Source organism: Trachurus japonicus, chromosome 13, assembly GCF_045865225.1.
Source record: "Trachurus japonicus isolate A0001 chromosome 13, Traja_1.0".
Taxonomy (NCBI): domain Eukaryota; kingdom Metazoa; phylum Chordata; class Actinopteri; order Carangiformes; family Carangidae; genus Trachurus; species Trachurus japonicus.
Window position 1 is genome coordinate 10,153,811 of NC_140919.1, and position 27,120 is coordinate 10,180,930.

Sequence of the window (27,120 nt, forward strand, 5' to 3'; positions counted from 1 at the left end):
TAAATGTGTTTATTTGACCATTTTTTTATGACAAAACATCTCAAAGACAGCAGCATTTGCCATTTTTTAATTACATGTCCAAGGTAAAAACTTTACAAAAATAAATAGCTTAAAAAGGAAGCTGTAATAATAACAATAATAATAATAATAATAATAATAATAATAAAATAGTATGGTCCTTCACTGAAGGGATATAGGCCTAATACTTCATCTCTTTTGTTTTTATAACATAACTGTAAATTAACAACAGGAATGAAGAAATCAAATATACAAACCAGAGTCTGAAAAAAAAAAAAGCAACTGTGAGGGTTTAACAAAAAAAAAGTCTGAAAATGAATAAAATCAATGTTATTTTTCATATACACGATAGATAGTAAGCTAATAACTTAACTTAGTAACAACAACACCTCTAAAAGACACGACCGTTGCATTGTTAAAGTGTTTGTACCGATGTTCGTCGCATCATCACAAACCTGCAGGGAAATAAAGTTAAAGAGGTTCAAACTCAACTACAGAGAAGAGGGGAAGTCTAATCACACTCCAATTATACTCTTTTATGTCAATTTCAATCAAACTGGGGACGATTGTAAAGTCCAAACTATGGTCAGGTTTAAATCGGTGGCTGTTTTTTGTGAATGAAAACTTGTGTGTGTGCGGAAAAGATCAGGAATCAAAAACAGAAGCTTCAACCGTACCGATCTCCTCAACAACACTGCAAAAACTCTAAATCCTACCATGAATATTTGTCTTATTTTTAGTCAAAATGTCTAATTTCTAGTCAAAACTAATCTCATTATACTTAAAATAAGACTCATCACATAAAAAGCAGCTTGTTTTTAGACACTTTTTACTTCTTTGAAGCCTATTATCACTTGAAATAAGTAGAAGAATCTGACAGTGGAGCAACGAGCACAAAAAACTTAGATTGAAAAAAATTTTGTTTGAAACAAGTGAAAATGATCTAAAAACAAGTAAATTTTTAATGTGATGAGTCTTATTTTAAGTGGAAAGAGATTAGTTTTGACTAGAAATGAGACATTTTGACAAGAAATAAGACAAATACTCTTGGAAGGATTTTGAGTTTTTGCAGTGAACAGGTGGATGGCTGCGATGGAAGCTTCAGAGGGGATCGAACGGAGGTATATTTACACTGTGCTGGTGTTTGACAGCTATGTTCGAGCCCCGCTTTAAAAAACAAAACAAAACAAAACATAAAAACACAACTGGGCGTTTGTGTTGTTGGAAGCAGGACTAGAAAAAAACTTGATGGTTGTGGAGGAAACACACACTCAGCACCTTCATCTATACAAACATCAACATGAGGTAGATTTTTCCATCGATTCAATAGTGGTTTGTCAAAAAAAACGTCAACAAGAAGACGACGAAGCCGAGCCGACGTCCTGGATGTGACTCGATGGGACCAGTTGGCATGGAAACATGGACGGATCAGGAGACAGCGGACACAGAGATGGAGGATGGAGACCCCCCAGTCCTCCCACCAGACTGGACCAGACCGGACCGGACCCGACCAGAACCTCTGGACCAGGACTGTCCCGGTCTCAGAGACACAGAAGAACCACTCAGACCAGATGTTTTGTGTCTTTTTTAGTCATTTTGTCTCTTTATAGTGATTGTATGTGTCTTTGTTGTTGTATTTTTGTATTTTTGCAGTCAGGTGTGACTTTTTTGTGTCTTTGTGGTGATTTTCTTCTATTTTCCTAGTCATGACAAGAGTCTGTGTAATCATTTTGTGTCTCTTTGTTGGTTTGCTGTGTCCTTGCAGTCATTTTGTGGAGTTGATTTAGTCTTTTTGCAGTCATTTTTGCATCTCATTGTGGTTGTTTTGTGTCTCTTTATTGTCATTTTGACTCTTTGCCTCCTTATGTTGTGTCTTCACAGTCATTTCTAGTCTCTCTCTGGCTGTTTTTGTCTCTTTGTGGTCATTTTGTCTCTCTTTATAGTCACTTTTAGTCTCTCTCTAAATTAACTTTTTTGATCACCAGCCAATCAGAATTTCCACTAGCCAAATTTTTTCCCGTGAAAATACGTAAGAGAGATTCTTTACAGTCGGAAAACAAAACGGTGTTTCCCACTCTTCATGAAAATAGTAGGATGTTTTTAGCTTATATCATACTGACAACTGAAATTATTACTTTCAGGTACGGTCCCTCCTCATTTAAATATGAAAGGAGGCTGAAAATCACAGGACATGTCTGTTCTGATGATACAAATCATTGGTCCTGAAATGTGTTTTTCTCTTTGTCTCTTTACAGTCTTAATTGTGTAAGTGTATTTTCTTCATTTTAAGTCTCTTTGTGGTTGTTGTGTGTCTCTATGTGGTCATTTTATGCCTCTTCGTGGTTGTTTTGAGTCTTTGCGTCAATTTTTAGTCTTTTTATGGTCATTTCTTGCATGTTTTATGTCTCTTTGTGGTTGTTGTGTGTCTCTATGTGGTTATTTTAGGTCTCTTTGTGGTTGTTTTGAGTCTTTGCATAAATTTCTAGTCTTTCTATGGTCATTTCTTGCATGTTTAATGTCTCTTTGTGGTTGTTGTGTGTCTCTATGTGGTCATTTTATGTCTCTTCGTGGTTGTTTTGAGTCTTTGCGTAAATTCTTAGTCCTTTTATGGTAATTTCGTACATGTTTTACGTCTCTTTGTGGTTGTTTTGAGTCTTTGAGTTAATTTTTAGTCTTTTTATGGTCATTTCTTGTATGTTTTATGTCTCTTTGTGGTTGTTGTGTGTCTCTTTGTGGTCCTGTCTCAGCTGTTGTCCCTCTGTGCTCCTCCAGCTCACCGACCCGTCCCATGTTAGCGAAGTGCAGTCAGACACAGTGAGAGTCCTCAGTCCTCTGTCGGTCTGAGCTCAGTCTTAGTCTGTTCGTTCGTTCATAAGCACTCCTGGTTGAGACACTCCGCGTACACCGGCTCGGGGATTTTGTTGGGGTCGCACTTCTCCGACTCCGCGATCTTCCCGGTGTATTCTATGCAGAGGACGCTGCGGCGCCGCTCGCCCTGGCCACAAGTTCGCGAGCAGGCGGACCACGGCCCCAGCTGCCACATGGGACAGGGCGCGTCGCCGCAGGCCCGGATGTCGACGGGCTTCAGGTCTTTGTCGCACTGGTTGGACGGGATGCCCGTTCCGTCTCGGCACTCCACGTTCCTCCGGGACCATCCGGACCCGCAGCTCTTGGAGCACTCGGACCACTCGCCCAGCGCCCAGTCCGGCCCGTCGAAGGCGTGGATGACGTGCATGGAGCCCTTCTTGTCCTTGGACTTGTTATTGGTGAAGGCGGCGTCTCTCGGGATGAAGAAGGTGTACTTGACCTTGGGCGGGTTGGCGTCGCCGGCCGTGGCCAGCAGCTGCACGGTGATGGCCTCCTTCAGCTGCCGGAAGCTCTGGATGCGCTCCAGCGTGGTGGACGAGCCGCTGTACTTCAGCACGGCGCCCAGGACGGGGATGTCCTGCTCCACCGTCGACACCGAGAAGTTCCCGTTGAGGATGTAGCCGCCGCTCTCCCTCCGTACGGCCAGGTAGTTCCCGTCGTGCTTGATCCCTCGGTGGCTGCGCTGCTTGATGTCGATGTTGGTGGCGCCGACGGGGATCGTCACGATGTCGCTGTATCCGTATCTGATGGAGAAGAGACAGAGATCAGTTGGTGTTAAAGCTCCTTCAAAATAAAGGTAGATGTTTGTATTAAAGCTCCTTCAAAATAAAGGTAGATGTTTGTGTTAAAGCTCCATACAGTATAAAGGTAGATGTTTGTGTTAAAGCTCCATTCGGTATAAAGGTAGATGTTTGTGTTAAAGCTCCATTCGGTATAAAGGTAGATGTTTGTGTTAAAGCTCCATACAGTATAAAGGTAGATGTTTGTGTTAAAGCTCCATACAGTATAAAGGTAGATGTCCATGTGTCGTGTGATTATAAAGCAGCTCTAGGTTCTATATTAATACTGTGAAAGTATCAAAGCCTCAGTCCACAGAGAAATGCACACAGCCTGTATTCAGAAACTGAGCCTTAAAACCAGCCGTCAGGACTTCCTGTCACTTTGTGATGTCACAACAAAGCCCCGCCCCCTCACCACCTGGACCCACCATCCATCCAACAACAACTTGCAGGATTTGTTTTCTCTGAGTGTTTTATTCTGAAATCTGCTCTATATTTTAGTACCTTTACAAACAGTCGGCCAATCAGAAGAGAGGCTCAGAGCCTCCTCCTCTCTTCTGATTGGCTGACACCAACCTGTTGTTACTAGAGCTCCAGAGAGAAGCTGAGAGAGAGAGGAGATGGAAAACTACACTGAGATGGATTTATTATCACTTCAAAATTAAATAAAAAGATAAAACAGTTTGGTTCTGGTTCTGTTCAAACACACAGCTACCAACCGTTCAGCTCTTCATGTTCAGACTTCTCTGTGTTAAACTCTCAGATCTCAGAGCATCAAGATAAAATCTAGAGGAAGTGATTCTGGTTTTCTGCTCTTCAGCCTCTGGACCAATCAGAGACTTAGCTGCAGATGTGAACGTGTCTTTCAGCGGGTGTGAAGCGTGTGACCACATTTTCCTTTTTCTTTTCTTTTGTTTCTGTTTGCATGATGCAGCAGCCAACACTCACGTTGCTTTGTTGTAGGAGCCTGTGATCTTCCTGCAGGTGAGTCCGCTGCCTCCACACACTCCACACTTGTCCACCCTCTTGTTGGAGCCGATCACCTGGTCGCAGCCGGCCTTCACACACTGACCCTGCACACACACCGACGTGGTGTCGGGGCCGCAGGTCGTCCCGTCGGTCACCTGCATCAACACAAGGAAAGAGGATGAAAACATTTTTTTAACTCAGGGTCACAGTCCTCATCAGTGTAAAAAAGTGACACACACTAAAAAACTCCTGGGTTATTTCTTTAACCCAAATTCTAGGTTGCTTGTGTTGGGTTAAAATGTTGGGTTATTTTTCAAAGAGTTACCCATTATCAGGGTTACACACTAAAAACTCATGGGTTATTTCTTTAACCCAAATTCTGGGTTGTTTGTATTGGGTTAAATTTATTAGTTATTTTTCAAAGAGTAACCAATTTTCTGGGTTACACCCTAAAAACTCCTGGGTTATTTCTTTAACCCAAATTCTGGGTTGCTTGTGTTGGGTTAAAATGTTATTATCAGGGTTACACCCTAAAAACTCATGGGTTATTTCTTTAACCCAAATTCTGGGTTGCTTGTGTTGGGTTAAAATGATGGGTTATTTTTCAGAGAGTGACTTATTTTCTAGGTAATAGAGCTAATATTTTAACCCAATTATTGTTTGGTTGTATACCATTTCTGGGTTATTTTTCAAAGAGTAACCCATTATCTGGGTTACACACTAAAAATTCCTGGGTTATTGCTTGAGTTAGGTTAAAATTATGATTTATTTTTCATAGAGTAACCCATTTTCTGGGTTGTGAACACATGTATAATAAGAACAATCACACGTTGAGTGTTTGCCTGCCTAGTTTTTTTTACTTTGCCTGTATATGGTCATTGGTTTTTTGGTGTTTTTCCCCTGACTGGATTTGACTGCCCTCCCTGCCTGCCTACCTGTGTATGACGTGGACTGGACAAGTACAGGAGTTATTCTCACTAACTGTTGTAGTGTTTCCTTGGTTCTTTCTTCTGATCTTGAATCTGAGGTTCATTCAAGAGTGTTACAGGACGACTTTTGCCTCTAGAGTCTCCAGTGATCAGACCAGACCATGGAGACCCAGAGCAGCACCAGTTCAAGCCGTTAGTGCAGGCCCAACCCAACTATTCGGTTAAAATTAACCCAAGACTTTAGTCAATATAACCCTAACCTTTGGGTCAAGTACTTAAAATAACCCAGAAAGTAGCTGGTCCCTTTTTAACCCAGGAGTTTTTAGTTTGCGTGTGTGTGTGTTGGACTCTCTACCTTGGACTCGAACACCTTGAACTCGCTGCTGCCTCTCGCCCTGCAGAACAGTTTGCAGCGGTCTCTGGGGGAGACGCCGGCGTACTTGGGGATCCACTGCTTCATGTTGCCGCTGAAGTCCAGGTAGCGGAGGCTGTTGTACTCCTCACACTGCTGCTCCCTGAAGCTCCGCCCTGTCGGAGGGAAACACACACAGTAGACGGACGGCGTCCAATCAGATCACAGGAATGTGGTTTCAAAAACATAATGACTGATAAACTGGATAAAATGAAGCAACTTCACCAAAATAAAATATAAGATGATGAATATGAATGAATATAACCAATTTAATATATGATTAGAAGTAGTAACTTAACCTCCACAGTTTGGTTTAAAACTGTTAAAAGTTTATTATCATTACTGGTAAAATACTGGACTGCTCATGATCTGACTATTTGAATTAAGGCTGAAACACTGAAGATTGTTTAGTCTGAACAAATGGTGAAAGAAAGAAGAAGAAAGAAAGAAAGAAAGAAAGAAAGAAAGAAAGAAAGATTGGACAGACAGACAGACAGCTAGACAGCTAGATAGATAGATAGATAGATAGATAGATAGATAGATAGATAGATAGATAGATAGATAGATAGATTCAAGTTCAAGATCAACTGATCAATACAAACCTAAACGTATCAATGTATTGATAGAATATAGATATGATAGATAAAATATTAAGTATCAAAGTCAGTGAATTTGTTTTGCAGTGAACTTATGTGATTCAATGATGACGACTAATTAATGATGTCATCATTAATCATTCATTCTTGTCATTGTCTCTACTGAACCAAAACAATAAAGGTTAGGTCAAAAATGTTTAATATTTGCATTTGATTTTAGATTTTGATGACTTGCAGTTTTTATTTTATATTTGTATCCAACACACAATAAAGTGATGTAATGCAAACAGCCCTCCACCCTAACTAATCAAACACATTGATCAGACCCAGTCAGCGCTCTGAGGTCTCCGTCCGTCTGGTTTCTCACCGTCGCTGTTGTCGCACGGCTGCGTGTTGCAGGACTGGTACTGGACCCTCTGGCCCTCGCAGTAGCGGCCGCCGTTCTGAGGCACCGGGTCGCTGCACTCCCTGTAGGAGAACTCCACGCCGCCGCCGCACGTCCGGGAGCACTGCTGCCACGGCCCCCAGGAGCTCCAGCCGCCGTCCACCGCCACCTGCACCCACACAGACAGAGAGGAAGGGAGGGAGGGAGAGCCTTAGTCAACCAGAAACAGAGTTACACTTCCTCACCAAATGTGAAAATTATAATAAAGTATTAGAGAAACATATTTCCCAAAATTTGAATCAATAGCAAAAGGTTTTTTAAAACTATCAGATGAGGAAAAACTGCCCATCCTGCTGGAGGAAGAATCAAAGAATAATAAAATAGCAGCTGTCTATGTCTCTGCTGCCATAGACGGAGGGACAGGGAGTGACACTCGTCAGCTGACGCATACATTTGTTATTTGTTCTTTTGTTCTTTGTATTTATACCAGTGTTTCCCAACCTTTTTTGGCTTGCAACCCCATTATGACATCACAAACTTCTGGCGAGCCGTCAATCAAGATGCGCCACCTCTGATTTTTTTATGCTGCATTTTATTTGAACTCTTTATATTTGAGAAATTGAAAGTATAGTATACAGTTTTTTTGGATTGTGTCGTGTTTTTAATCATAATTTTAAAAAGAATAATAATTAGTTTAAAAAAAAAAAAAGTTCTATAATTACTAGACATTTCTGGTGACCCCATTTGAATTCCAGGCGACCCCACGTGGGGTTCCGACGGTCCCAAGGTTGAAAAACACTGATTTATACAATTTATTTCTACAGTAATCACAACACTAGATAGATAGATAGATAGATAGATAGATAGATAGATAGATAGATAGATAGATAGATAGATAGATAGATAGATAGATAGATAGATAGATAGATAGATAGATAGATAGATCGATCATTAATATTATTTTTATTTCCAAACGCTTGCTTTGGCAATATGTATAATGTATGTCATGCCAATAAAACCATTTGAATTGAATTGAACTGAATTGACTTGAATTGAGAGAGGGAGGGAGAAAAGAGCAGCGAGTGTTTGGTTAGCGCTCGGTGCCAAAGCCAATCTCAGCCTCTCGCTCCAAACCACAGTCTGGGCTTCTGGGTTCGAGGCCTCACAGCGTGTTGGCGGCCGCGGCCCCGAGCGCTGCTGAGGCCTCGAACCGGCACGCGCCCGCTGTCAGCCCCGACCCGAGTTCCTGCCACATGTGTCACTCAGCGCCGGGCTGGGCGGGGGGAAAACCTGCCATGCTGCAGCTTCCTGTGTGTGTCTATCTGTGTGTGTGTGTCTGTGTAGTCGTGGGCGTCCCTTCCAGATGTTTTATGAGTTTGGAGCAGCTAACATCACAATTCATAAACAGATGTGTCATTATGACACAAGGAGAAAATATCAAGGAGGAATCAAACTGTGAGGCGTTCAAGTGTCGCTCCGATCTTTAAGTCTTTAAACTTTAATTCAGACTAAACTCCACAACACGTTTCTGATCTCTGTTGTTGTTTCAGTGTGGATTAAAACCCTCAGTTCGCGTCACACACACACACACACACACACACAGACAGACACACACACACACACAGACACACACACAACTTTTTTTCCTCACAGGGATTTCGCCCAATTGTTATGCAATTGTGAACGTTGAAGTTCCCATTTTTCTTGGCGCGCTCTCTCTCTCTCTCTCTCTGGCTTTAAAGTGAAGCGTGGAGGTTTTCAGTCTCTTTACCTCAGATGACAGAACGGGTTTAGCTCAAGGTGCCTTAGTCTCAACCCTCGTTACACAACGTCCTCAGGAACAAACTGTGATTTAAAAACCTACATCTGGGCAAGACGAGGAACTCACAGTCAATTCATTAATTTTAGGTAATTATTATGTTGAAAACTGAATCGGGGCCAAAAGAGAAATCACAGACGATTGTTTCAGAAAGTCGCTGACTCATGAGTGTGTTTTTGCTCCGAGGTGTGCAGCTCACAGGAAGTGACTCAGCAAAACATACCGTGAGCTGCAGCATCCAGACCCAGAGAGGTGTGGATGGAGAGATGAGAGAGGCGGAGGAGGAGTGGGTGGAGCAGTGGCGTGCACAGACTTTTTGAAGGGCAGGGGCGAAAAGGAAAAAAAGGGCACATATAACACATCCTCGCCACTCAAGAGGGCACTTTAGCACACGTTTTGGCTCCTCGAGGGCACATTAGCACGGGTTGTTCCTCGAGGGCACTTTAGCACGCGTTTTGGCTTCCAAGAGGGCACTTTAACGCGCATTTTGGCTCCTAGAGGGCACTTTAGCACACGTTTTGGCTCCTAGAGGGCACTTTGACGCGCGTTTTGGTGCCTCAAGGGCACTTAAGCATGTGTTTTGGCTCCACTTTAGCATGTGTTTTGGCTCCTAGAGGGCACTTTAGCACACGTTTTGGCTTCCTAGATGGCACTTTAGCACGTGTTTTGGCTCCTAGAGGGCACTTTAGCACGCGTTTTGGCTTATGGCACTTTAGCACGTGTTTTGGCTCCTAGAGGGCACTTTAGCACGCGCTTTGGCTTCCTAGATGGCACTTGAGCACATGTTTTGGCTCCTAGAGGACACTTTAGCATGCGTTTTTGCCCCCATGAGGGCACTTTAGCACGCGTTTTGGCTTCCAAGAGGGCACTTAAATCCGTGTTTTGGCTTCCAAGAGGGCACTTTAGGGGGGGCGACTGTCCCCCCTGCCTCCCCCCTGTGCACGCCACTGGGGTGGAAGTTTGGTCTGAGTCTTGTTGCTGGATTGTGAAGGATCTTCCTTCTCTTTAAAACATCAGTTCTTAATATTCTCCATCAGTAAATCACTGGAAACGTCCACACAGTCTCTGTTCTGTCACACAAAGTCTCAACAGCGTCGTTGTGTAACTGTCACTCGGTGCCATCGCTCAGCGAGGAGGAGGAGGAGGAGGAGGAGGAGGAGGAGGAGGAGGAGGAGGAGGAGGAAACACAGACTTCAAACACAACTTCATCCTTCGTCTGGTTCCCGGTGGAACACGTGGAAACGATATTATTCTCTAGTGTCGGGCCTCGCCGTCTTCCCGTTGAAAAGATAAAACGGTGACAAGTTTCCAGTTATGAAACACAGAGAGTGAGTTTAAACAGCTCCTCTGTTGCTGCAGCAACCGAGCAGCTCCAGCTTCTACAAACAAGATGTTTCCCATGAACGCAGCCTCAGAAACTTGTTGTCCACACGGAGACAGAGCTTCACCAGAAAGCTTCCCCACTGCTCCAAACTCCAAACACTAGAAGTGGATTAAATGTTGACTGGGAGTCGATATAAATAAATATGACGATGATGATGATGATTTAACGGGAGAGATTCAGCCGCAGTATTCGACTGTTGTTGTTACATGTAGAGGTTTATCTCAGTTTGCATTTGCATTTCTAGGTAAATACAGAGACTGCTTGCCGAAAAACTGTCCCTGAAGGCAACACGCATCAGCGGTTTTGCATGAATTTCCCTCTAAAACAACTCCCTCTGGTAACGTTGTGTTATTATCTCATAGTGTGGTGAATGTGCAGGTCACAACTTGTCCACCAGAGCGTTTTGGAGTTGTTGGATTGTGTATTTGATGAGTTTGATGAGGGAAACCAAGAAATCCCATGAGCCTCCGTTTGTAGCGTAGCTCTGAGCAGCTCGCGGCTCTGCTCCGCCGTTCTAAAAACAGCTTGCACCGACAATTAAAGGTAATGAACCTACTGCTATGACTATAGGGATTATGGCAATACGCCACTTTGCCAAAATGTTGAACTATCCCTTTAAATCCAGGCATGTCCAACCTCATCTTGTCTTACACATCAGAAAACCATAAGATGAGTTTGTTGTATCCCTGAACGATGTCATGTAAATATAAATGTACCGTGTTCAGACCGGTGGAAGAGAAAAACGCTGTGTTCTTACCAGCGGCTTCATCACCTCTTGCGTGGCGGTGCAGACGCCGTGCAGGCAGGCGGCGTCATGGCGACAGGCGGTGCCGTCGGCCCAGGGTAAGCTGCCGTTCTTGGTGGTGCACTGCGGCGTGCCGTCCTCCTGGCACCACAGCTGGCTGCAGATGTCGCTGTCCGACGTGTTGGGGCAGTGGACGAACTCCTCGCCGAACGTCTGCTGGCACTGCTGGTCCAGGCTGTACTTGGTGCCCGGCAGCTCCCGCGGCAACGGCATGGTGCTCTCCGGGACGTCCAGCAGACAGTCGCCTGCACAACAACACACACAGAGACACACACACAGAGACAGGAGTTAGTTCACATGTGTGTTCTGTCTACAGTCTGATTATAATCATTCTGATTGGAAATTCAACTTCACTGATCGGATTAAAACGTGCGTCTGCAACAAGACGTTAATCAGGATAAATTCACAAGGAAGTTTTGCCGGTCAGATTAGTAGAAAACAGTAGAAGAAAAGAAGCTTTGGTAACCATTTAATTTACAGGCCACTGATCACGTGATACACTGCAAAAACTCAAAATCTTTCCAAGAATATTTGTCTTATTTCTTGTCAAAATGTCTCATTTCTAGTCAAAACTAATCTCTTTCCACTTAAAATAAGATTCATCGCCTAAAAATTAACTTGTTTTTAGATAATTTTCACTTGTTTCAAACTAATTTTCACTTGAAATAAGTAGAAAAATCTGCCAGTGAAGCAAGTTTTTTTTGTGCTTGTAATAAGAAAGAAAAACTTTACCATTATCAGATTATTTTAAGTGAAAATATGCTTGAAAGATGTAAAAAAGTGTCTAAAAACAATCTACTTTTAATGTGATGAGTCCTATTTTGAGTATAATAAGATTGTTTTGACTGGAAATTAGACAAATATTCTTGGTAAGATTTTTGAGTTTTTGCAGTGTAATGTCAAGAAATAACAATTAATTGCATAATAATGTCTAGAAGTAGCCTGGATTAGAAATAATGGCCAATTTCATAGTATTGTGGAGAAATATACTGTAGTTGATTGATTGCGTGGAAATAGTCCAGAAATAACGGTCATTTGGTCTTGGTGGAGAGAAATTCTGGCCTTTCCCCAAAATTCATTCAAAGCATGAACAGCATGTGTAATCTTTTGTCTTTATGAAAAACATCACATTACTATGAAACTGACCGTTACCGTAACCAACCTAATAAAATGCGGTGAAACTTTTTAATTGAATGAATACAATTTACAAGAAAATCCCCAAGCCATTAAGTTAACCTTTTTCTTTAATTGTATTACAAGTTAATGTCTAGTTTATAAGTTTTATGTTGGTGAACTCTTTTACTTTGGTGAATTTGGTGATTTCTGGATCCGCTAGAAGACCAGAAAATTCGTAGTAAACAGAAACCAGGCTCTTCTCCTCCAATTCTATTATTCTATTTCGTTTCTTCTGATTGATTGTTTATACGGAGCATTTCCATTTGGTTTGAACATCTGAAGCGATTCTAATCAGAGTATTTGGCTCCGTGTTGTAAACTCAGCTAGTGAGTCACTCTGAAGGTGACGATGTGACACCAGTCAGTGTGTTGGAAAAACCTCCGAGCTGCGTCCCCACGATAAAAACAAGTCCTTCAGATTTCACTAACGCAGCGAACTCTTGACAGACGGCCCAGCGCTCCAAATCTGAACCTGAACCTGGACCAGCTATTCTATTCTACATCTGAATTTATTCATTGTTCCACTAATGATTCTTTATAACGTTCGATAAGCTCTAGGTCTGGGGCCGTGGATGACGTCCGCAGCTCGGCATGAACATTCCCAGCCACATGAGTTTTTGTTCGGAGACATTTTCCAACTGATAAAGAGCACATTCTGCTGACACCAGCTGCTGCTCTTGGCTGCGGAGGCGGAGAACAGGAAGAAGTCCATAGTATGACTCAGTGGGAAAGAAGGTTCACCGGTAGGTCTAGCAAGGATACAAACAATACGAGATGCACGACATGCACGAGGGAGGAGGAGGAGGAGGAATCTGGGGCGAAGAAGTGAAATGGAGACCTGCACATTCAGACCCCTTGGTTTTTTGCTACAGCACCTGTTTTGTCTGCTAATGGATACAGATAATGTATACGAAATATGGTATGGCAGTAGGAACGTGAGTATCGAACGTGAATCACATTGTTCGTTAAATGTCATAAAAGTTTTTGTCGAAAATGTATCTGACAGTGTAACGACCGTTTGACCAGAATACGTTTACTACGATAGTCTCATATGCACATTTTGTTAATGAAACTGAGATACTTTTAATACTGTGTGCTTAAATTAAACAGAAATTAAATTATAGGCTATGTGTGTTAACGTGTTCATAAAATATAAAATGTCAGATACATTTTCGACAAAAACTTTTATGACATTAAACGAACAATGTGATTCACGTTCGATACTCACATTCCCACTGCCATCCAGATTGTCCATATTTCGTATCTGTCATATCTGTATCCATTAGCATACAAAACCAATAGTAACTCCATGCAATAGAACATTTAAAAGCATTAAATAGGTTATTAAAAAAGTTTAAACGTGTTCCAAGCTTCACAAACAATTAGATCTTGGCGTTTTATTTGGATTTTGCCCTGTCAAAAAACCATAGTGCGGTTCCAGACTGTGCAGTTGCAGTTCTACAGTCAACCACTAGGTGGCATTAAGGGTCTGCAGCCGTATACTATTGGAAATGTTTCCCACCGTGGCCGTTGTCGAAGAACTCGGTGATGTAGAGGGCGCTGCAGGGCGACCACGGCGCCGTGCGGTTGAGGCTGACGAACAGCGGCGCCATCAGGTGGTGACCGCCCAGGTCCCCGAACAACCGCTCACACGTCTTGGAGTCGTCGTGAGGCATGCTCAACACGTGACCTGCAGAGGAGAGAGGGGGACAGAGGTGATAAGAAGGAGATTGTTCCCATATACACAGACACACAAACACACACACTGCAAAAACTCAAACTCTGTCCAAGAATATCTGTCTTATTTCTAGTCGCAACAAACCTCATTATACTTAAAATAAGACTCGTCACATTAAAAGTAGCTTGTTTTTAGACATTCTTTCAAGCATATTTTCACTTGAAATAAGTAGAAGAATCTGATAGTGGAGCAGCAGGTTTTTCTTTCTTATTACAACCATGAAAAACTTACTTTCACTGGCAGATTTTTCTACTTATTTCAAGTGAAAATGTGTTTGAAACAAGTGAAAATGATCTAAAAACAAGATTGATTTTAGGTGATGAGTCTTATTTTAAAGGGATACGCCAACATTTTTTTTTTTTTACGTGTCTTGCCTCACTCCCGAGTCCATGACCAGCAGATAGACACCATCCTTTCGACTGTGCGTGCAGTAACAAGGGAGATAGAGCCGTATCGCCCGACATTAGCTTAGCTCAAACACTGGAAGTGTATGGGTAGTGTTAGCCTGCCTCCACCTAAAGTCATCAGAGAAACTCTTCAGCAACTCTAAATGGAAACCGGCGGGCCGATCTTCGTCTCAGAGCTGACAAAACTCTCCGGTAAGGCATCTTGAGCGGTCAAATGCCGCTAACGGGACGAGATCGGTCAAAACGGAGGGTTCAAGCAAAGACGGTTTATTTTGGTTCAAGCTAGCTACATCGAGGGTAGGTTAGCTTCCTATTTCAAAGTAAAAGCACAAATTCTATCGTCATGGTTTTCTGTATGTAAAGGGCAACGGGTGTTTTATTTTGTGAAAGTAACCGGAAGTGCGTTGGTCACAACGGCTAGCTTGAGTAGCTGGTATTTAGACAAATTAACGACACACTGCTGATCTAAACGGTTACTTTCTCACCTAAAAATGTTTGAAATGTCGATAAAGTGATATATTTACAGAGTTTAGAGCTAAAATGAAATCAGCTTCTGACTGCTGATTTCGGCTCGGGTAGGAGGCAGGCTAACACTACCCATACACTTCCAGTGTTTGAGCTAAGCTAATTACGGGCGATACGGCTCTATCTCCCTTGTTACTGCACGCACAGTCGAAAGGATGGTGTCTATCTGCTGGTCATGGACTCGGGAGTGAGGCAAGACACGTAAAAAAATAAATGTTGGCGCATTCCTTTAAGTTGAAAGAGGTTAGTATTGAGTAGAAATTAGACATTTTGACAAGAAATATGACAAATATTCTTGTAAAGATTTTGAGTTTTTGCAGTGTACAGACGCACACAGAGAGGACAGTGGAACGTGATCTGACCGAGCTCGTGTGCAGCTGTGAAGGCGGCCTGCAGCCCGTTGTCCTCGATCACCGAGCAGCTTCTCTTGGGGTCGCACATCGTCCCGACGTCGGCCACGCCCAGCGTGTCGCAGCTCTTCTGTCCACAGATGTCCTGCAAGACAAACAGACACACACATTATTAACATGAATACAACACACACACAACGACGGAGGCCGCGGTGAACATGAGGTCCAGAGAAGTTGACAGGGATATGATGTTCAAAAAGTATAGAAGTGTGGCAGTATACAGTAGTATAGTTTAGCCTTTATTGTCACTGCAAAACAACAAAATATAATGAAAAAAGGAAGTCGGCAAAGAACAGAAACATCAACGACATTCTATTTTGGTATGGATTTAGGGTTGTGTCTTATTTATTGATCTAGTGGTGCTGTATACTGTCTCATGCTTCAGGATGCCATGTCATAGTGATACGGTTTTGTACTGTGTTTTTTGTATGGACGATTCAGTTTAGGGGACAAAAAAGTACATCTTATCTTATCTAATCTTATCTTATCTTATCTTATCTTACCTTACTGTGTCTACAATGGAGTCGGAAAGTCTGGGACTTTACCATTCATGTATAAACAGGACTTACACCATTAAAAACCACTGTTTGGTGTTAATATCGTGGCTGATCAGTTTCATATCCAAATCACAGGAGGTGCAATTTTAGTTTTTTATCAAAGGTAAAATGTGCCGCAATGCTGTTGTGCATCATCCCTGGACAATAAATCATATTCTCGTTGATTTGATGAGTTGATTGTTTGGTTCAAGAACCAACAAAAATCACATCATCAAGAGAAAACGACACGAATCATAGGAATATCTTTTGTTGTAGAGGGAAATACAGAGACTGCTTGCTGAAAAACTGTCCCTGAAGGCAACGCGCATCAGCGGTTTTGCATGAATTTCCCTCTAAAACAACTCTGTCTGGTGACGTTGTGTTATTATCTCATAGCGTGGTGAATGTGCAGGTCACAACTTGTCCACCAGAGCGTTGTGGAGTTGTTGGATTGTGTATTTGATGAGTTTGATGAGGTGAAACCAAGAAATCCCATTAGCCTGCCATAGCGAAGGATGTTGGTGATTCTTTCCATAATCCCCTGACAGTGTCTTATGTCGATTCTCAGTAGTAATTTGTTGTTGAACTGGAATATTAAACCACATTAAATCAGCGTGTCACTGGAAATGTCACCTGCCTGCGTAGCTACTCCGACACCACTCACGGAGCATCGCCATCGGCTTCCAGCTCCGGTGACGGTTGTTAAGCCCACGTTGAAATAAATCCCAGTTCTAATGTAAAACAGCTTATTTTTTTTGTGTGTGTTTAAAGCCGTTTAATGAAGGTTGCTAATGTTTTCCAGCCTCTCTTGTGTTTCGCTCTGTGACAGCTGACAGAGGAGCAGACTTATTGCTTTGGATGGAAACTTTATCATGTTGTTACGGCCGTAATTTTCCAGAGTTTTAAAAAAAGACTCTGCTGCAGTTCTCAGTTTGTGATCCTGCGTGGCCGATCGATGATGCTGATTAAATCCTGTGTGTCTGTGGTGGAGCTGCCTGTTAAACACAGCTCTGACATTAATATCGCTCCTCTGGCAGATGGACACTCAACTTGGTATTTCTGGATTCCTGTACGAGCCAATAGCACAAATATACTTTTAATGCTAAACTTTTCTGACTTCTGAAGGACCGCTGTTGTTTTTATTCTATTTTTTGTCCACAAACAGGTCATTTTAAAAGTAACTAAAGTTTAATTTATCAATAGATTAAAAATAATATACTCATTAGAGAGCTTAGTTTGTTTAGCATTATCTCATATTAGCCTCACATTTTAGTCTTTTTTAGCCATATTAGCCTTAGCATGCTATAGCTATATGAAATTTAACTGACTTCTGAAGGACCGCTGTTGTTTTTATTTTATTTTTTGTCCACAAACAGGTCATTTCAAAAGTAACTAAAGTTTAATTTATCAATAGATTAGAAATACTGTAATATACTTATTATTATCAGAAAGCTTAGTTTGTTTAGCATTATCTCTGGTATTAGCCTCACATTAGCATGCTAGCAATATGAAATATAGTTAAAACCAAAGTAAAAAATAAAAAAGTGTGTTATGCCACGATGTTTAAATAAACTACTATGATAAATGAGTGTAAATGTGTTTTCTACATCAAACTCTACACCAATCTTCACAGTCTTTACGTTAGCTATGTTTAAGTAGCTCCAGGAGTTATGCTGCGTTCGAGACGATTTGGAAATCTGAATCTCCCAGTTCAAAAACTTAAATTTACAACTTCAACTTTGCATTCAAATTGCTTCCGGTAACTAAGAAGACATTAAAACATTATAAAGTGCACAAAAAGAAACATTAAAATAATGAGGCAGGCTAATCTGTAACCAGAAAAAAGTAGTAAATAGCCTATTGTAGGTTATATTTCATAATATTTTAATGTATTTTGGCATTTAAAATGCATTTTAATTGATGTTTTGCCATCTATCTATCTATCTATCTATCTATCTATCTATCTATCTATCTATCTATCTATCTATCTATCTATCTATCTATCCATCTATCCATCCATCCATCCATCCATCCATCCATCCATCCATCCATCCATCCATCCATCCATCAGACGGATAGTAATAAACACTAATAGAAGTAAATGGACAGTGACCAGAAACATCTGTCAGACTAAACAGTTCACCCTGTTATATACATTTATACAGCATACATATAAATATACTAAGTGTTTGTGCAGAGCTGGGTCACTGTTACATTCATCATGTAGGATGTTGAACCCTGTCTTTACTATATGTCCAGTTGTGTGTGGTTGTGTGTGTGGTTTTTGTGCCATTTTTAAAGAAGAAACAAATCAAAAACACGTTGCTCAGTGTTTCCGTCGTAAAACACGGCAAATAAATATCTGCAGCACGCAGCTGTCCGGAGCTGTGGGTGGGAAAATTAATAGTGTGGTCTATCAGAAACCAACCCCCCCTCCTTGTCCTAGAGGACGTCTGTCTGTCTGTCTGTCTGTCTGTCTGTCTGTCTGTCTGTCTGTCTGTCTGTCTGTCTGTCTGTCTGTCTGTCTGTGGAGGACGACGGAGATGGACGGGGACGGTCTGTGGATTAACAAAAAGAAAAAAGAAAAAGGGAAAGAAAGAAAAAGCCACAAGGCAGCGGAGGAGAGGAGCCCTCTGTGATTCAAAACACATCTGGACTTGGAGAAGCAGTTGAACACAGCCCAGCGTGTGTTTGTACACCACGTTCCACAACAGCATCTGTCACTCATGTACACACACACACACGCACACACACACAACACACACACTCATGCTGCATAAGGCCACAAAAATCCATGAGAAAAATGTTTCCACTACATTCACCAGAGGGCAGATTTAGACTTTCACTAACAGCTGGCACTAGTGGCAGCTCCCTCTCTCTCTCTTCAGCTACACACTCGACCCCCCCACGATGAACCGTGTAAAGCTGCACTGCAAAAACTCTAAATCTTTCCAAGAATATTTGTCTTATTTCTTGTCAAAATGTGTCAATTTTAGTCAAAAACTAATCTCTTTCCACTTAAAAAAAGAAAAACATTCTCCACTATCTGATTTTTCTACTTATTTCAAGTGAAAATATGCTTGAAAGAAGTAAAATAGTGTCTAAAAACAAGCTACTTTTATGTGATGAGTATTATTTAAGTATAATGAGATTTGTTTTGACTAGAAATTAGACATTTTGACATCTTAGAAATAAGAAAAATGGTAAGAGTTTTTGCAGTGCTACACTGCAAAAACTCAAAATCTTACCAAGCATCTTTCCAAGAATGCCTGTCTTATTTCTTGTCAAACCCAAAATGTAACTTGTTTTTAGATCATTTTCACTTGTTTCAAACTAATTTTCAGTTGAAATAAGTAGAAAAATCTGCCAGTGAAAGTAAGTTGTTTGTGTTTGTAATAAGAAAGAAAAACTTGCTCCTCTATCAGATTTTTCTACTCATTTAAAGTGGAAAATTTGCTTGAAAAAAGTAAAAAATGTCTAAAAACAAGCTACTTTTTAAATGTGATGAATCTTTTTTTAAGTATAATTAGATTTATTTTGACTAGAAATAAGACAAATATTCTTGGTAAGATTTTTATTTTTTTATATAGTTTTTGCAGTGTGTCGTCATTGTCCATGAGGAACCTTCCCATCCTCCGTGGAAAAAATGGAAAAACATGGACGACTGATCTGTAATAATAATAATACCTCCTTATTATCATCATCATCATCATCTGCCCTCCTTTCCTAGTAGTTTTACATGCTGACATCATCCAGTCAACCAATAAAACGTCGACCTATAAAGCATTAATAACAGAGGAGCGTCCGTCTGCTCTGCTGCTCACACCTCGTCCTGCAGCCAATCACAGCTCAGCTCCAACCCTCAGGACCTGTGAACTTATTTATTTCCTGTCGAAAGAAAAAAAAAAAAAAAAAAAACTTCCATAAAGCTACAGTTTTTAGTTTGGACCGTTGTTGACATTCCCTCCTCGCTTGGAAAAGATTACAACTCCTCCAAAAACCCAACAATCCTATTTCTATTTACCTCGTCTTGTTTCATCTGATCTAATCTCACACATGTGGCTCAGAACAGAACAGACTGCCTCTAACTTTCACCTGTGTGTTGTGCTGTAAAAGCCTCTGGTTGTGGAGCAGTGTGTGGTTGTATGTGTGTGTGTGTGTGTGTGTGTGTGTGTGTGTGTGTGTGTGTGTGTATGTGTGTGTGTGTGTGTGTGGTGGAGATGAAACCGCAGCATGTGCCACAGCTGGCCCGATCGAGCCCGACGCTGAATTCCACCAGGGCTTAAAACATGACTCATCCTGGTGGTTGTTGCTGTGAATGAGGAGCGAAACACACACACACACCAGACGATCACGGCTGAGTGGACTCTGTGTTCTTAGAATAATAATAAATAATATATTGATGGTGCGTATTGATTCATGCACAAAAATCGATCATAACCACTGTTGTTTGTTGAAGATGTGATTAAACGTTGACTTTCTACAGCCGGTGTTGTGTTAGCTGAACTCAGCTCACTCTAGTTGGGACGTCATGATTATTGTCAGAGAAATAATCACAGTGTTACGATTATTATGCATTAATTAATTTACATCATATGTATATGAATGTGTAAAATCAAATATAATTGCATTACTAATTATTTACACTAAATGTTTTAAGTCTCTATTATTAATATATAACCATTAACCAATTATTAATCCTGCAGGGGAAGTGTTTTAGAGGGATAGTTCAACATTTTAGCAAATTGGCCCATTGCCATAATCCCCTATAGTCATAGCAGTAGGTTTGTTACCTTTAATTGTCGGTGCAAGCTATTTTTAGAACGGAGGAGCAGAGCCGTGAGCTGCTCAGAGCTACGCTACGGAGGCTCATTGGTTTCCCTCATCAATTTTCAAGTCATTAATTGTCATCTATACCAAATGTTTAAGTTTATCATTGTTTGTTTTTTAGCACAGATCACTCGCTAACATTTAAATTCCTACCAATCGTATGTTATAATTGGTAAATGGACCAGTATTTCTTACATTTACCTTCACTTTGGCGCCACATCTGCCTCTGTGTTTCCAACATAATCTATTTTGGAAAGTGACATTGGTATTTGGAAATCTTTGCGATTAATTAATTGTGGCGTTTAATACCGCGATTAATTGTGAAAACAAGTAGTTTTAGCTCCGTTTCGTTCTCCACCAGCTCCACAGAAACATATCTGGCCCTCATCTATTGTTTACAGCCGGTTGCTGTAACACTTTGTCTGTTTCCTATTTGGTGCTGCTGGCATGTTCCACTTCAGTTTATGAGTTTTTGTTGTGTTTTTTTTGCTAAAAACTGGTTCCTGCAGCTGCTGAGAGTGCAGAGAACAGTGTCTTCTTTCTTCTTGACCTCTTAGATTCATTAGTGCAGCTTTAAATTATAAGTTTCATGCCCAAGCATTATAAGAATTCAGCTTTTTTATTTATTTTTTTATTTCCTGGAGCCACAATAGCTCCACAATAAAACCCCCTCTTATAAATGTGGCGTTCCCCAAGGATCTGTTCTCGAGCCGCTGCTGTTTTGAATCTGCATGTTCTGTCTAGTTTAACCCGACGTCCGTTTATGAGCTGTTTTCCCTCCGCAGATGCCATATGTCCAGTCTATACCAGAAGTTGTGCTTTTTTCATGTGTCTTGTTCATTATATTATATATATTATTTACAAAATATAATATATTGATTGCAAATTGATGAAAAATTAACATTGTAACTCTGTATGTATTAAGTTCTCAGTTTGACATACTGTAAAGGGGAAGACAAACGCCCTCTTGTCTTCTTTTATACTTAATTCTGTTTTAATCTCCGTAATCCACTTGGTTTAATATATAATATACAATTTTTTTTTTAATTATCGGTTTATGGTGGATCGAAAACTCCAGGTATAGATCAGATTACTGGTTCTATCTGCAGCCGTCCACTGTTGAACCCTGGTCAATGACTTTGTTTTGGGTTCGTCTGGTGTTCACAGTCAGCTGATGTTGTCAGAGTCCAGTGTTGATTCAGTCTCTATTGTTTCAGGCACGAATCTCTGCAGCTACCGAGCAAACTCCATCCAAGAAGACGCCGATGAAAGCTCCAGGATAAAAGCTAATAAGTGGACCTTGAGTTCAAGTTTGGGTGACCCTTTAATTTACAGCAGCTAATTATGTGATAATGCCTAGAAATAGCCAAGAAATAACAATTAATTGTGTAGTAATGTCAAGAAATAGCCTAGAAATAACAATTTATTGCATCTTAATGTCTGGAAATAGCCTAGAAATAACGGTCAGTTTCATAGTAATGTCATATTTTTCAAAAAGGCAAAATATTACACATGCTTTTCATGCTTTGCATTTTTTGGGAAAGGCCAGAACGACCCTAACACCTTATTTCTGGGCTATTTTTACGCAATCAATCGTTATTTCTTGGCTATATTTCTTGATATTACTATAGCCCAAAACGTTCAAAGCATGAAAAGCACGTGTTGCATCTTTTGCCTTTTTGAAAAACATGACATTACTAGGAAATTGACGGTTATTTCTAGACTGTTTCTAGACATTATGACGCAATAAATTGTTATTTCTTGGCTTTTTCTTGACATTATCACATAATTAGCTGCCTGTAAATTAAAGGGTTACCAAAGTCTGTTTTTTTTTTCTTTTTGTTAAACTGAATATTAGACATCTTACAAGACATAATCACACACTGCAAAAACTCAAACTCTTACCAAGAATATTTGTCTTATTTCTGGTCAAAAAAAATCTAATTATACTTAAAATAAGACTCATCACATAAAAAGTAGCTTGTTTTTACACACTTTTTTTTACTTCTTTCAGCATATTTTCACTTGAAATAAGTTGAAAAATCTGATAGTGGAGCAAGTTTTTCTTCCTTATTACAAGCACAAAAAACCTGCTTTCACTGGCAGATTTTTCTACTAATTTCAAGTGAAAATTTGTTTGAAACAAGTGAAAATGATCTAAAAACAAGTTAATTTTTAGGTAATGAATCTTATTTTAAGTTGAAAGAGATTAGTTTTGACTAGAAATGAGACATTTTGACAAGAAATACGACAAATACTCTTGGAAAGATTTTGAGTTTTTGCAGTGCAACATTAGTATATGCAGACGATGTTGTCCTTCTGCAGCTGTGTGAAGTAAAACCACATCTGGGCTCTCACCTCTCTGGTGAACAGCATGGCCGTGTCGTAGTGCTCCGGGTGCCTCTGGCTCGGCGGGTTGAAGAGCTGCTGCCAGGAGCAGAAGTTCCTCAGGGCGACGCCGCCGTTGCTGGAGACCTCGGGGCCGACGTCCTCGTCCTCCACCACCAGCATCTTCACCACCACCATGTTCACAGAGTTCTTGATGCTGGGATGTTTGTACAGCTGAGCTGCCATGGACATCAGGGTCAGGATGTAATGCTGCGGAGGAAAAGGAGGGAAAACTTTAAAACCTGACACCTATGTACAGTACAGGAACGTTTTAAAGGGATAGTACAACATTTTGGCAAACTGGCCCATTGCCATAATCCCTATAGTCATAGCAGTCGGTTCGTTACCTTTAATTGTCGGTGCAAGCTATTTTTAGAACGGCGGAGCAGAGCCGCTCAGAGCTACGCTACGGAAATACGCTAATGGGATTTCTTGGTTTCACCTCATCAAACTCATCAAATACACAATCCAACAACTCCACAACGCTCTGGTGGACAAGTTGTGAGCTGCACATTCACCACGCTATGAGATAATAACACAACGTTACCAGACAGAGTTGTTTTAGAGGGAAATGCAGAGACTGCTTGATGAAAAACTGTCCCTGAAGGCAACACGCATCAGCGGTTTTGCATGAATTTCCCTCTAAAACAACTCTGTCTGGTAACGTTGTGTTATTATCTCATAGCGTGATGAATGTGCAGCTCACAACTTGTCCACCAGAGCGTTGTGGAGTTGTTGGATTGTGTTTTTGATGAGTTTGATGAGGGAAACCAAGAAATCCCATGAGCCTCCGTAGCGTAGCTCTGAGCAGCTCGTGGCTCTGCTCCGCCGTTCTAAAAATAGCTTGCACCGACAATTAAAGGTAACAAACCTACTGCTAAAACTATATAGGGATTATGGCAATGGGCCAATTTGCCAAATGTTGAACTATCCCTTTAATCAAGAGCTTGAACAGCACAGTTAAAGTTGAAGCCAAATATGTGATGGACGATGACTCGTTTTGCTCAACAACTGAATCTCTCGGTGACCAAACAGGACGTTTCTGCTGGTGACAGTGTTTCTAAATACTTCAAAACATATCTGCCATTTCCTCGTGTGATGCAACCTCTCAGACCACACACACACACACACACACACACACACACACACACACACACACACCCCTCTTCTTATCACACTAACAGAGAGAAAAGAGCAACGCTGGCTGGTTTGGACCGTGTGGCAGCAGCAGCAGCCAACGTGTAAACCCACAGAAATACCAGCGAAACCCAGTTAAGTAATAAAAAAATGCATTACACTGACTGTACTACAGCAGCAGCAGCAGTTAACTAATGCATTAGTCATTTTGCCTTCAGAAATAACTGTGTGCATCATTACTCATGTAGAGGAATTTCTGTGCCTCCTAAAATGGAAACTTGACTCAAAAAGAGACGTCACTTCATGGCACTTAGAGCACCGAGCGCCACATGTTTCTGTCCTGGACTCTGAGGGTTTGTTCCCATCATGTGTATAAAGTAAGATCTCCTTTGTCTTAGGGGAAGAGATCTCCCCTCCTGATAGTTTTAGAGGAGGAGGAGGAGGAGGAGGAGGAGGAGGAAGAGGAGGAGGTGGGGATGTTTCCACGGCTCTGTCATGGTTTTGGTGTCTCAGCGTTCGGCTCGTAATTCATAATAAACGTGTGTGAATATCTGGAGAACATCTACAGACTGAGTTGATACTCTCTCTTTCTCTCTGTAGAAAGACTTTTCCACATGTGCTGCTTGTGTGTGTGTGTGTGTGTTTTTTCTTCCTCTGAATCACTCAAAACCAAGGCAACATGAATGAAAGCTAAAATAAACCTGTCTGTCAGTGTCTCAGCGTAGCTCGCCTCTCGTCCACTTGTCTCTTGTCTGTGTCTGTGACTGTCTGTGGTTTTGTGAGGCTGAGTGTTTGGCAGCTGAGGAGCTTCTTCTAAGCACAAACAGACCAGAATATCTGGCTGCTGCTGCTGCTGCTGATCCTGAGTCGTCCTACTTTCTTTTCTTTTTTTTTTATAAAGTAAATGAATGTTTTTTGTGAGATGCAGCAGATTGATATTAGTTCTGGAGGATTATCTCAGGAGATCTGTCACTCACAATCCATTACATCCTCGCTGCACTGACATCATGGGGATGTTTTTGTGCAGCAGCAGGATTTTTTAATGGATTCATGTGGGGACTGACTGAGTGAGCGCAGCAGATATTATGTACGTAAGCCTGGTGAATCTTCCCCTTGGATGGATGGATAGATGGATGGATGATGGTGCCAAGTCATGACCAAGTCCTGAGGAATGCGCTCCAGCATTGCTTGCATATCTGTTCCCTGACCTCTTTCTTTCTGCAGCCTGTGGAAAACACAGAGCCCACCGACCGACAGACCGGTTTCCTCCCTGGCTCCCAACAGTTTTATGAAGCAGCAAGGAAAAACAAATCCCTGCCTTTATATTTCCTAAGACTCCTAAGAATCCTGACTGACTGACTGAGGTGGAAATAAAGAGAAGAGAGATGGAGAGAGAGAAAGAAAAACAGATGACGTCTTCTGGAGTTTGTTTATGAGACAGTTGCGAAGTTACACTAAGGTGTGTTTGGGTTCCTATCATCTGTGTGTGTGTGTGTGTGTGTGCAGCAGGAAAGAGTGATTTCATCGTGTGTCTGGTCTGACCTTTATTTCATCTCCATAGAAGTGGGTCATGGTCGAGTCCGCCACCACCAGCGTCTCTATGAACCGTGGCGCGGAGACAAAGCGTCTCCGGCGGCGAGGTTCCCTCCGCCGTGCGTCACCGTGCGTAAAACTTTCCCCGCTGCTGCTGTTGTGCTGCTGCTGCTGCTGCTGCTGCTGCTGCTGCTGCTGCTGCTGCTGCTGCTGCTGCTGCTTCTGATCAAACAGCAGGGAGACACCGCGGCTCCGCGTCAATGTCCTCCTCCGGATGACGTGCGGCTGCTCGGCGAAGTCTTCTCCCCTGGAACTCGCTGCTTTTTGGGGCTGAATCAGATACTCTTTGCCCTCCGTGATGAAAGAGCCGAAGATGCCGGAGCACAAACTGACCGCCACGACCGAGCTCTGGTCGTGATCCACGCTCCCGGAGTAGAAGCAGCTCCTCAGCTCTTCTCCCTCTCCACCACCGTCCACCACCACCACCGCTGCTGCTGGTTTGGCACCGCCGCCGCCGCCGCCGCTGCGTAAAGCTCTGACGCGCTGGACGGTGAAGGACGGAGCGATGAAGCCGGTGTCCGGGATCAGGTTCAGGGTCAGGTCTTTGCCAAACGCGCGCAGGAAGAACCGCGGCTGCTCCTCGCTCCTCTTCCAGAAGCGGCCACCGCCGCTGCTGCTTCTGCCTCTAATCCGCACAGGTACAACAACATCCTCCTCCGACCCGGATAATAATAAGGGATCAGCGTTCATTATTATTACGCACATGGACAAAACGGTCAAACGCACAGTGGAGCTGGAGCACATCGTCCTGCAGAGAGATGAGGAAGGGGGTGTAAAGTCCTGTATGTGTGTGTAAAAGACAATAAAAAGAGCAAGAAATCCTCTTTAAAAAGCCAGATCTCTTCAGATTAAAGGTGTTTCCGGTGCGTCAGTCTCGGTCTGGTGTGTCTGGTGTTTTTTATTTCAGTCTTGTCTTGGAGCTTTGCCGTGTCTTAGTAATTCCCAAAGCCAAGGCTCGCTCCTGTTGTAGTCTACCACTCACCAGCACCGCTGCAGTCTGGACACATCGGTGGTATTTATACTTTCTGCTCTTCCCTTTGGACCATGAGGGGGTTTATTTTTGATATCCTGGAAATTCTCCTCCCACTCGCACTTCAGGAGAAACTCGCGGATAAAACGGATCCAATGAGAATAGGTCGACACTCCCCCCTTCCGAAATAGCCCGACAACCGCCTTCCTATTATTAACCCAGCGAGGCAGCGGCACGACATCAATACTATGCATAGCTGGAAGTCCGCTACGAGCAGTTATTTCGGAGTCACACACACACACACACACACACACACACACACACACACACACACACACACACACACACACACACACACACACACACACACACACTGGGGGATCTGCTTTATCCCCGTACAAAGGACCTGCAGGGTTTGACTGTGTGTGAAGCTTTAATCACATTAAA

General features: G+C 42.0%; 1 protein-coding gene and 1 long non-coding RNA gene across 2 annotated transcripts in view; one reads left to right on the forward strand and one right to left on the reverse strand.

The window, feature by feature from the left end:
• On the reverse strand, positions 1-26,667 carry LOC146975450 (A disintegrin and metalloproteinase with thrombospondin motifs 8-like). Its single transcript, XM_085794819.1, has 10 exons — positions 25,837-26,667; positions 25,653-25,794; positions 22,944-23,183; positions 15,172-15,304; positions 13,662-13,829; positions 10,917-11,209; positions 6,939-7,125; positions 5,919-6,091; positions 4,614-4,789; positions 1-3,629 (listed from the first exon to the last, which is right to left on the reverse strand). Exons 1-10 carry the CDS (start codon positions 26,445-26,447, stop codon positions 2,888-2,890), a joined length of 2,865 nt encoding a protein of 954 aa, XP_085650945.1. The 5' UTR covers positions 26,448-26,667; the 3' UTR covers positions 1-2,887.
• The window catches only part of LOC146975451 (uncharacterized), a 56,634-nt gene continuing 32,643 nt past the window's right edge, over positions 3,130-27,120 (forward strand). Inside the window, exon 1 of the long non-coding RNA XR_015037442.1 lies at positions 3,130-3,247. This is a non-coding gene — a long non-coding RNA (uncharacterized LOC146975451). The remainder of the gene's footprint in view (positions 3,248-27,120) is intronic.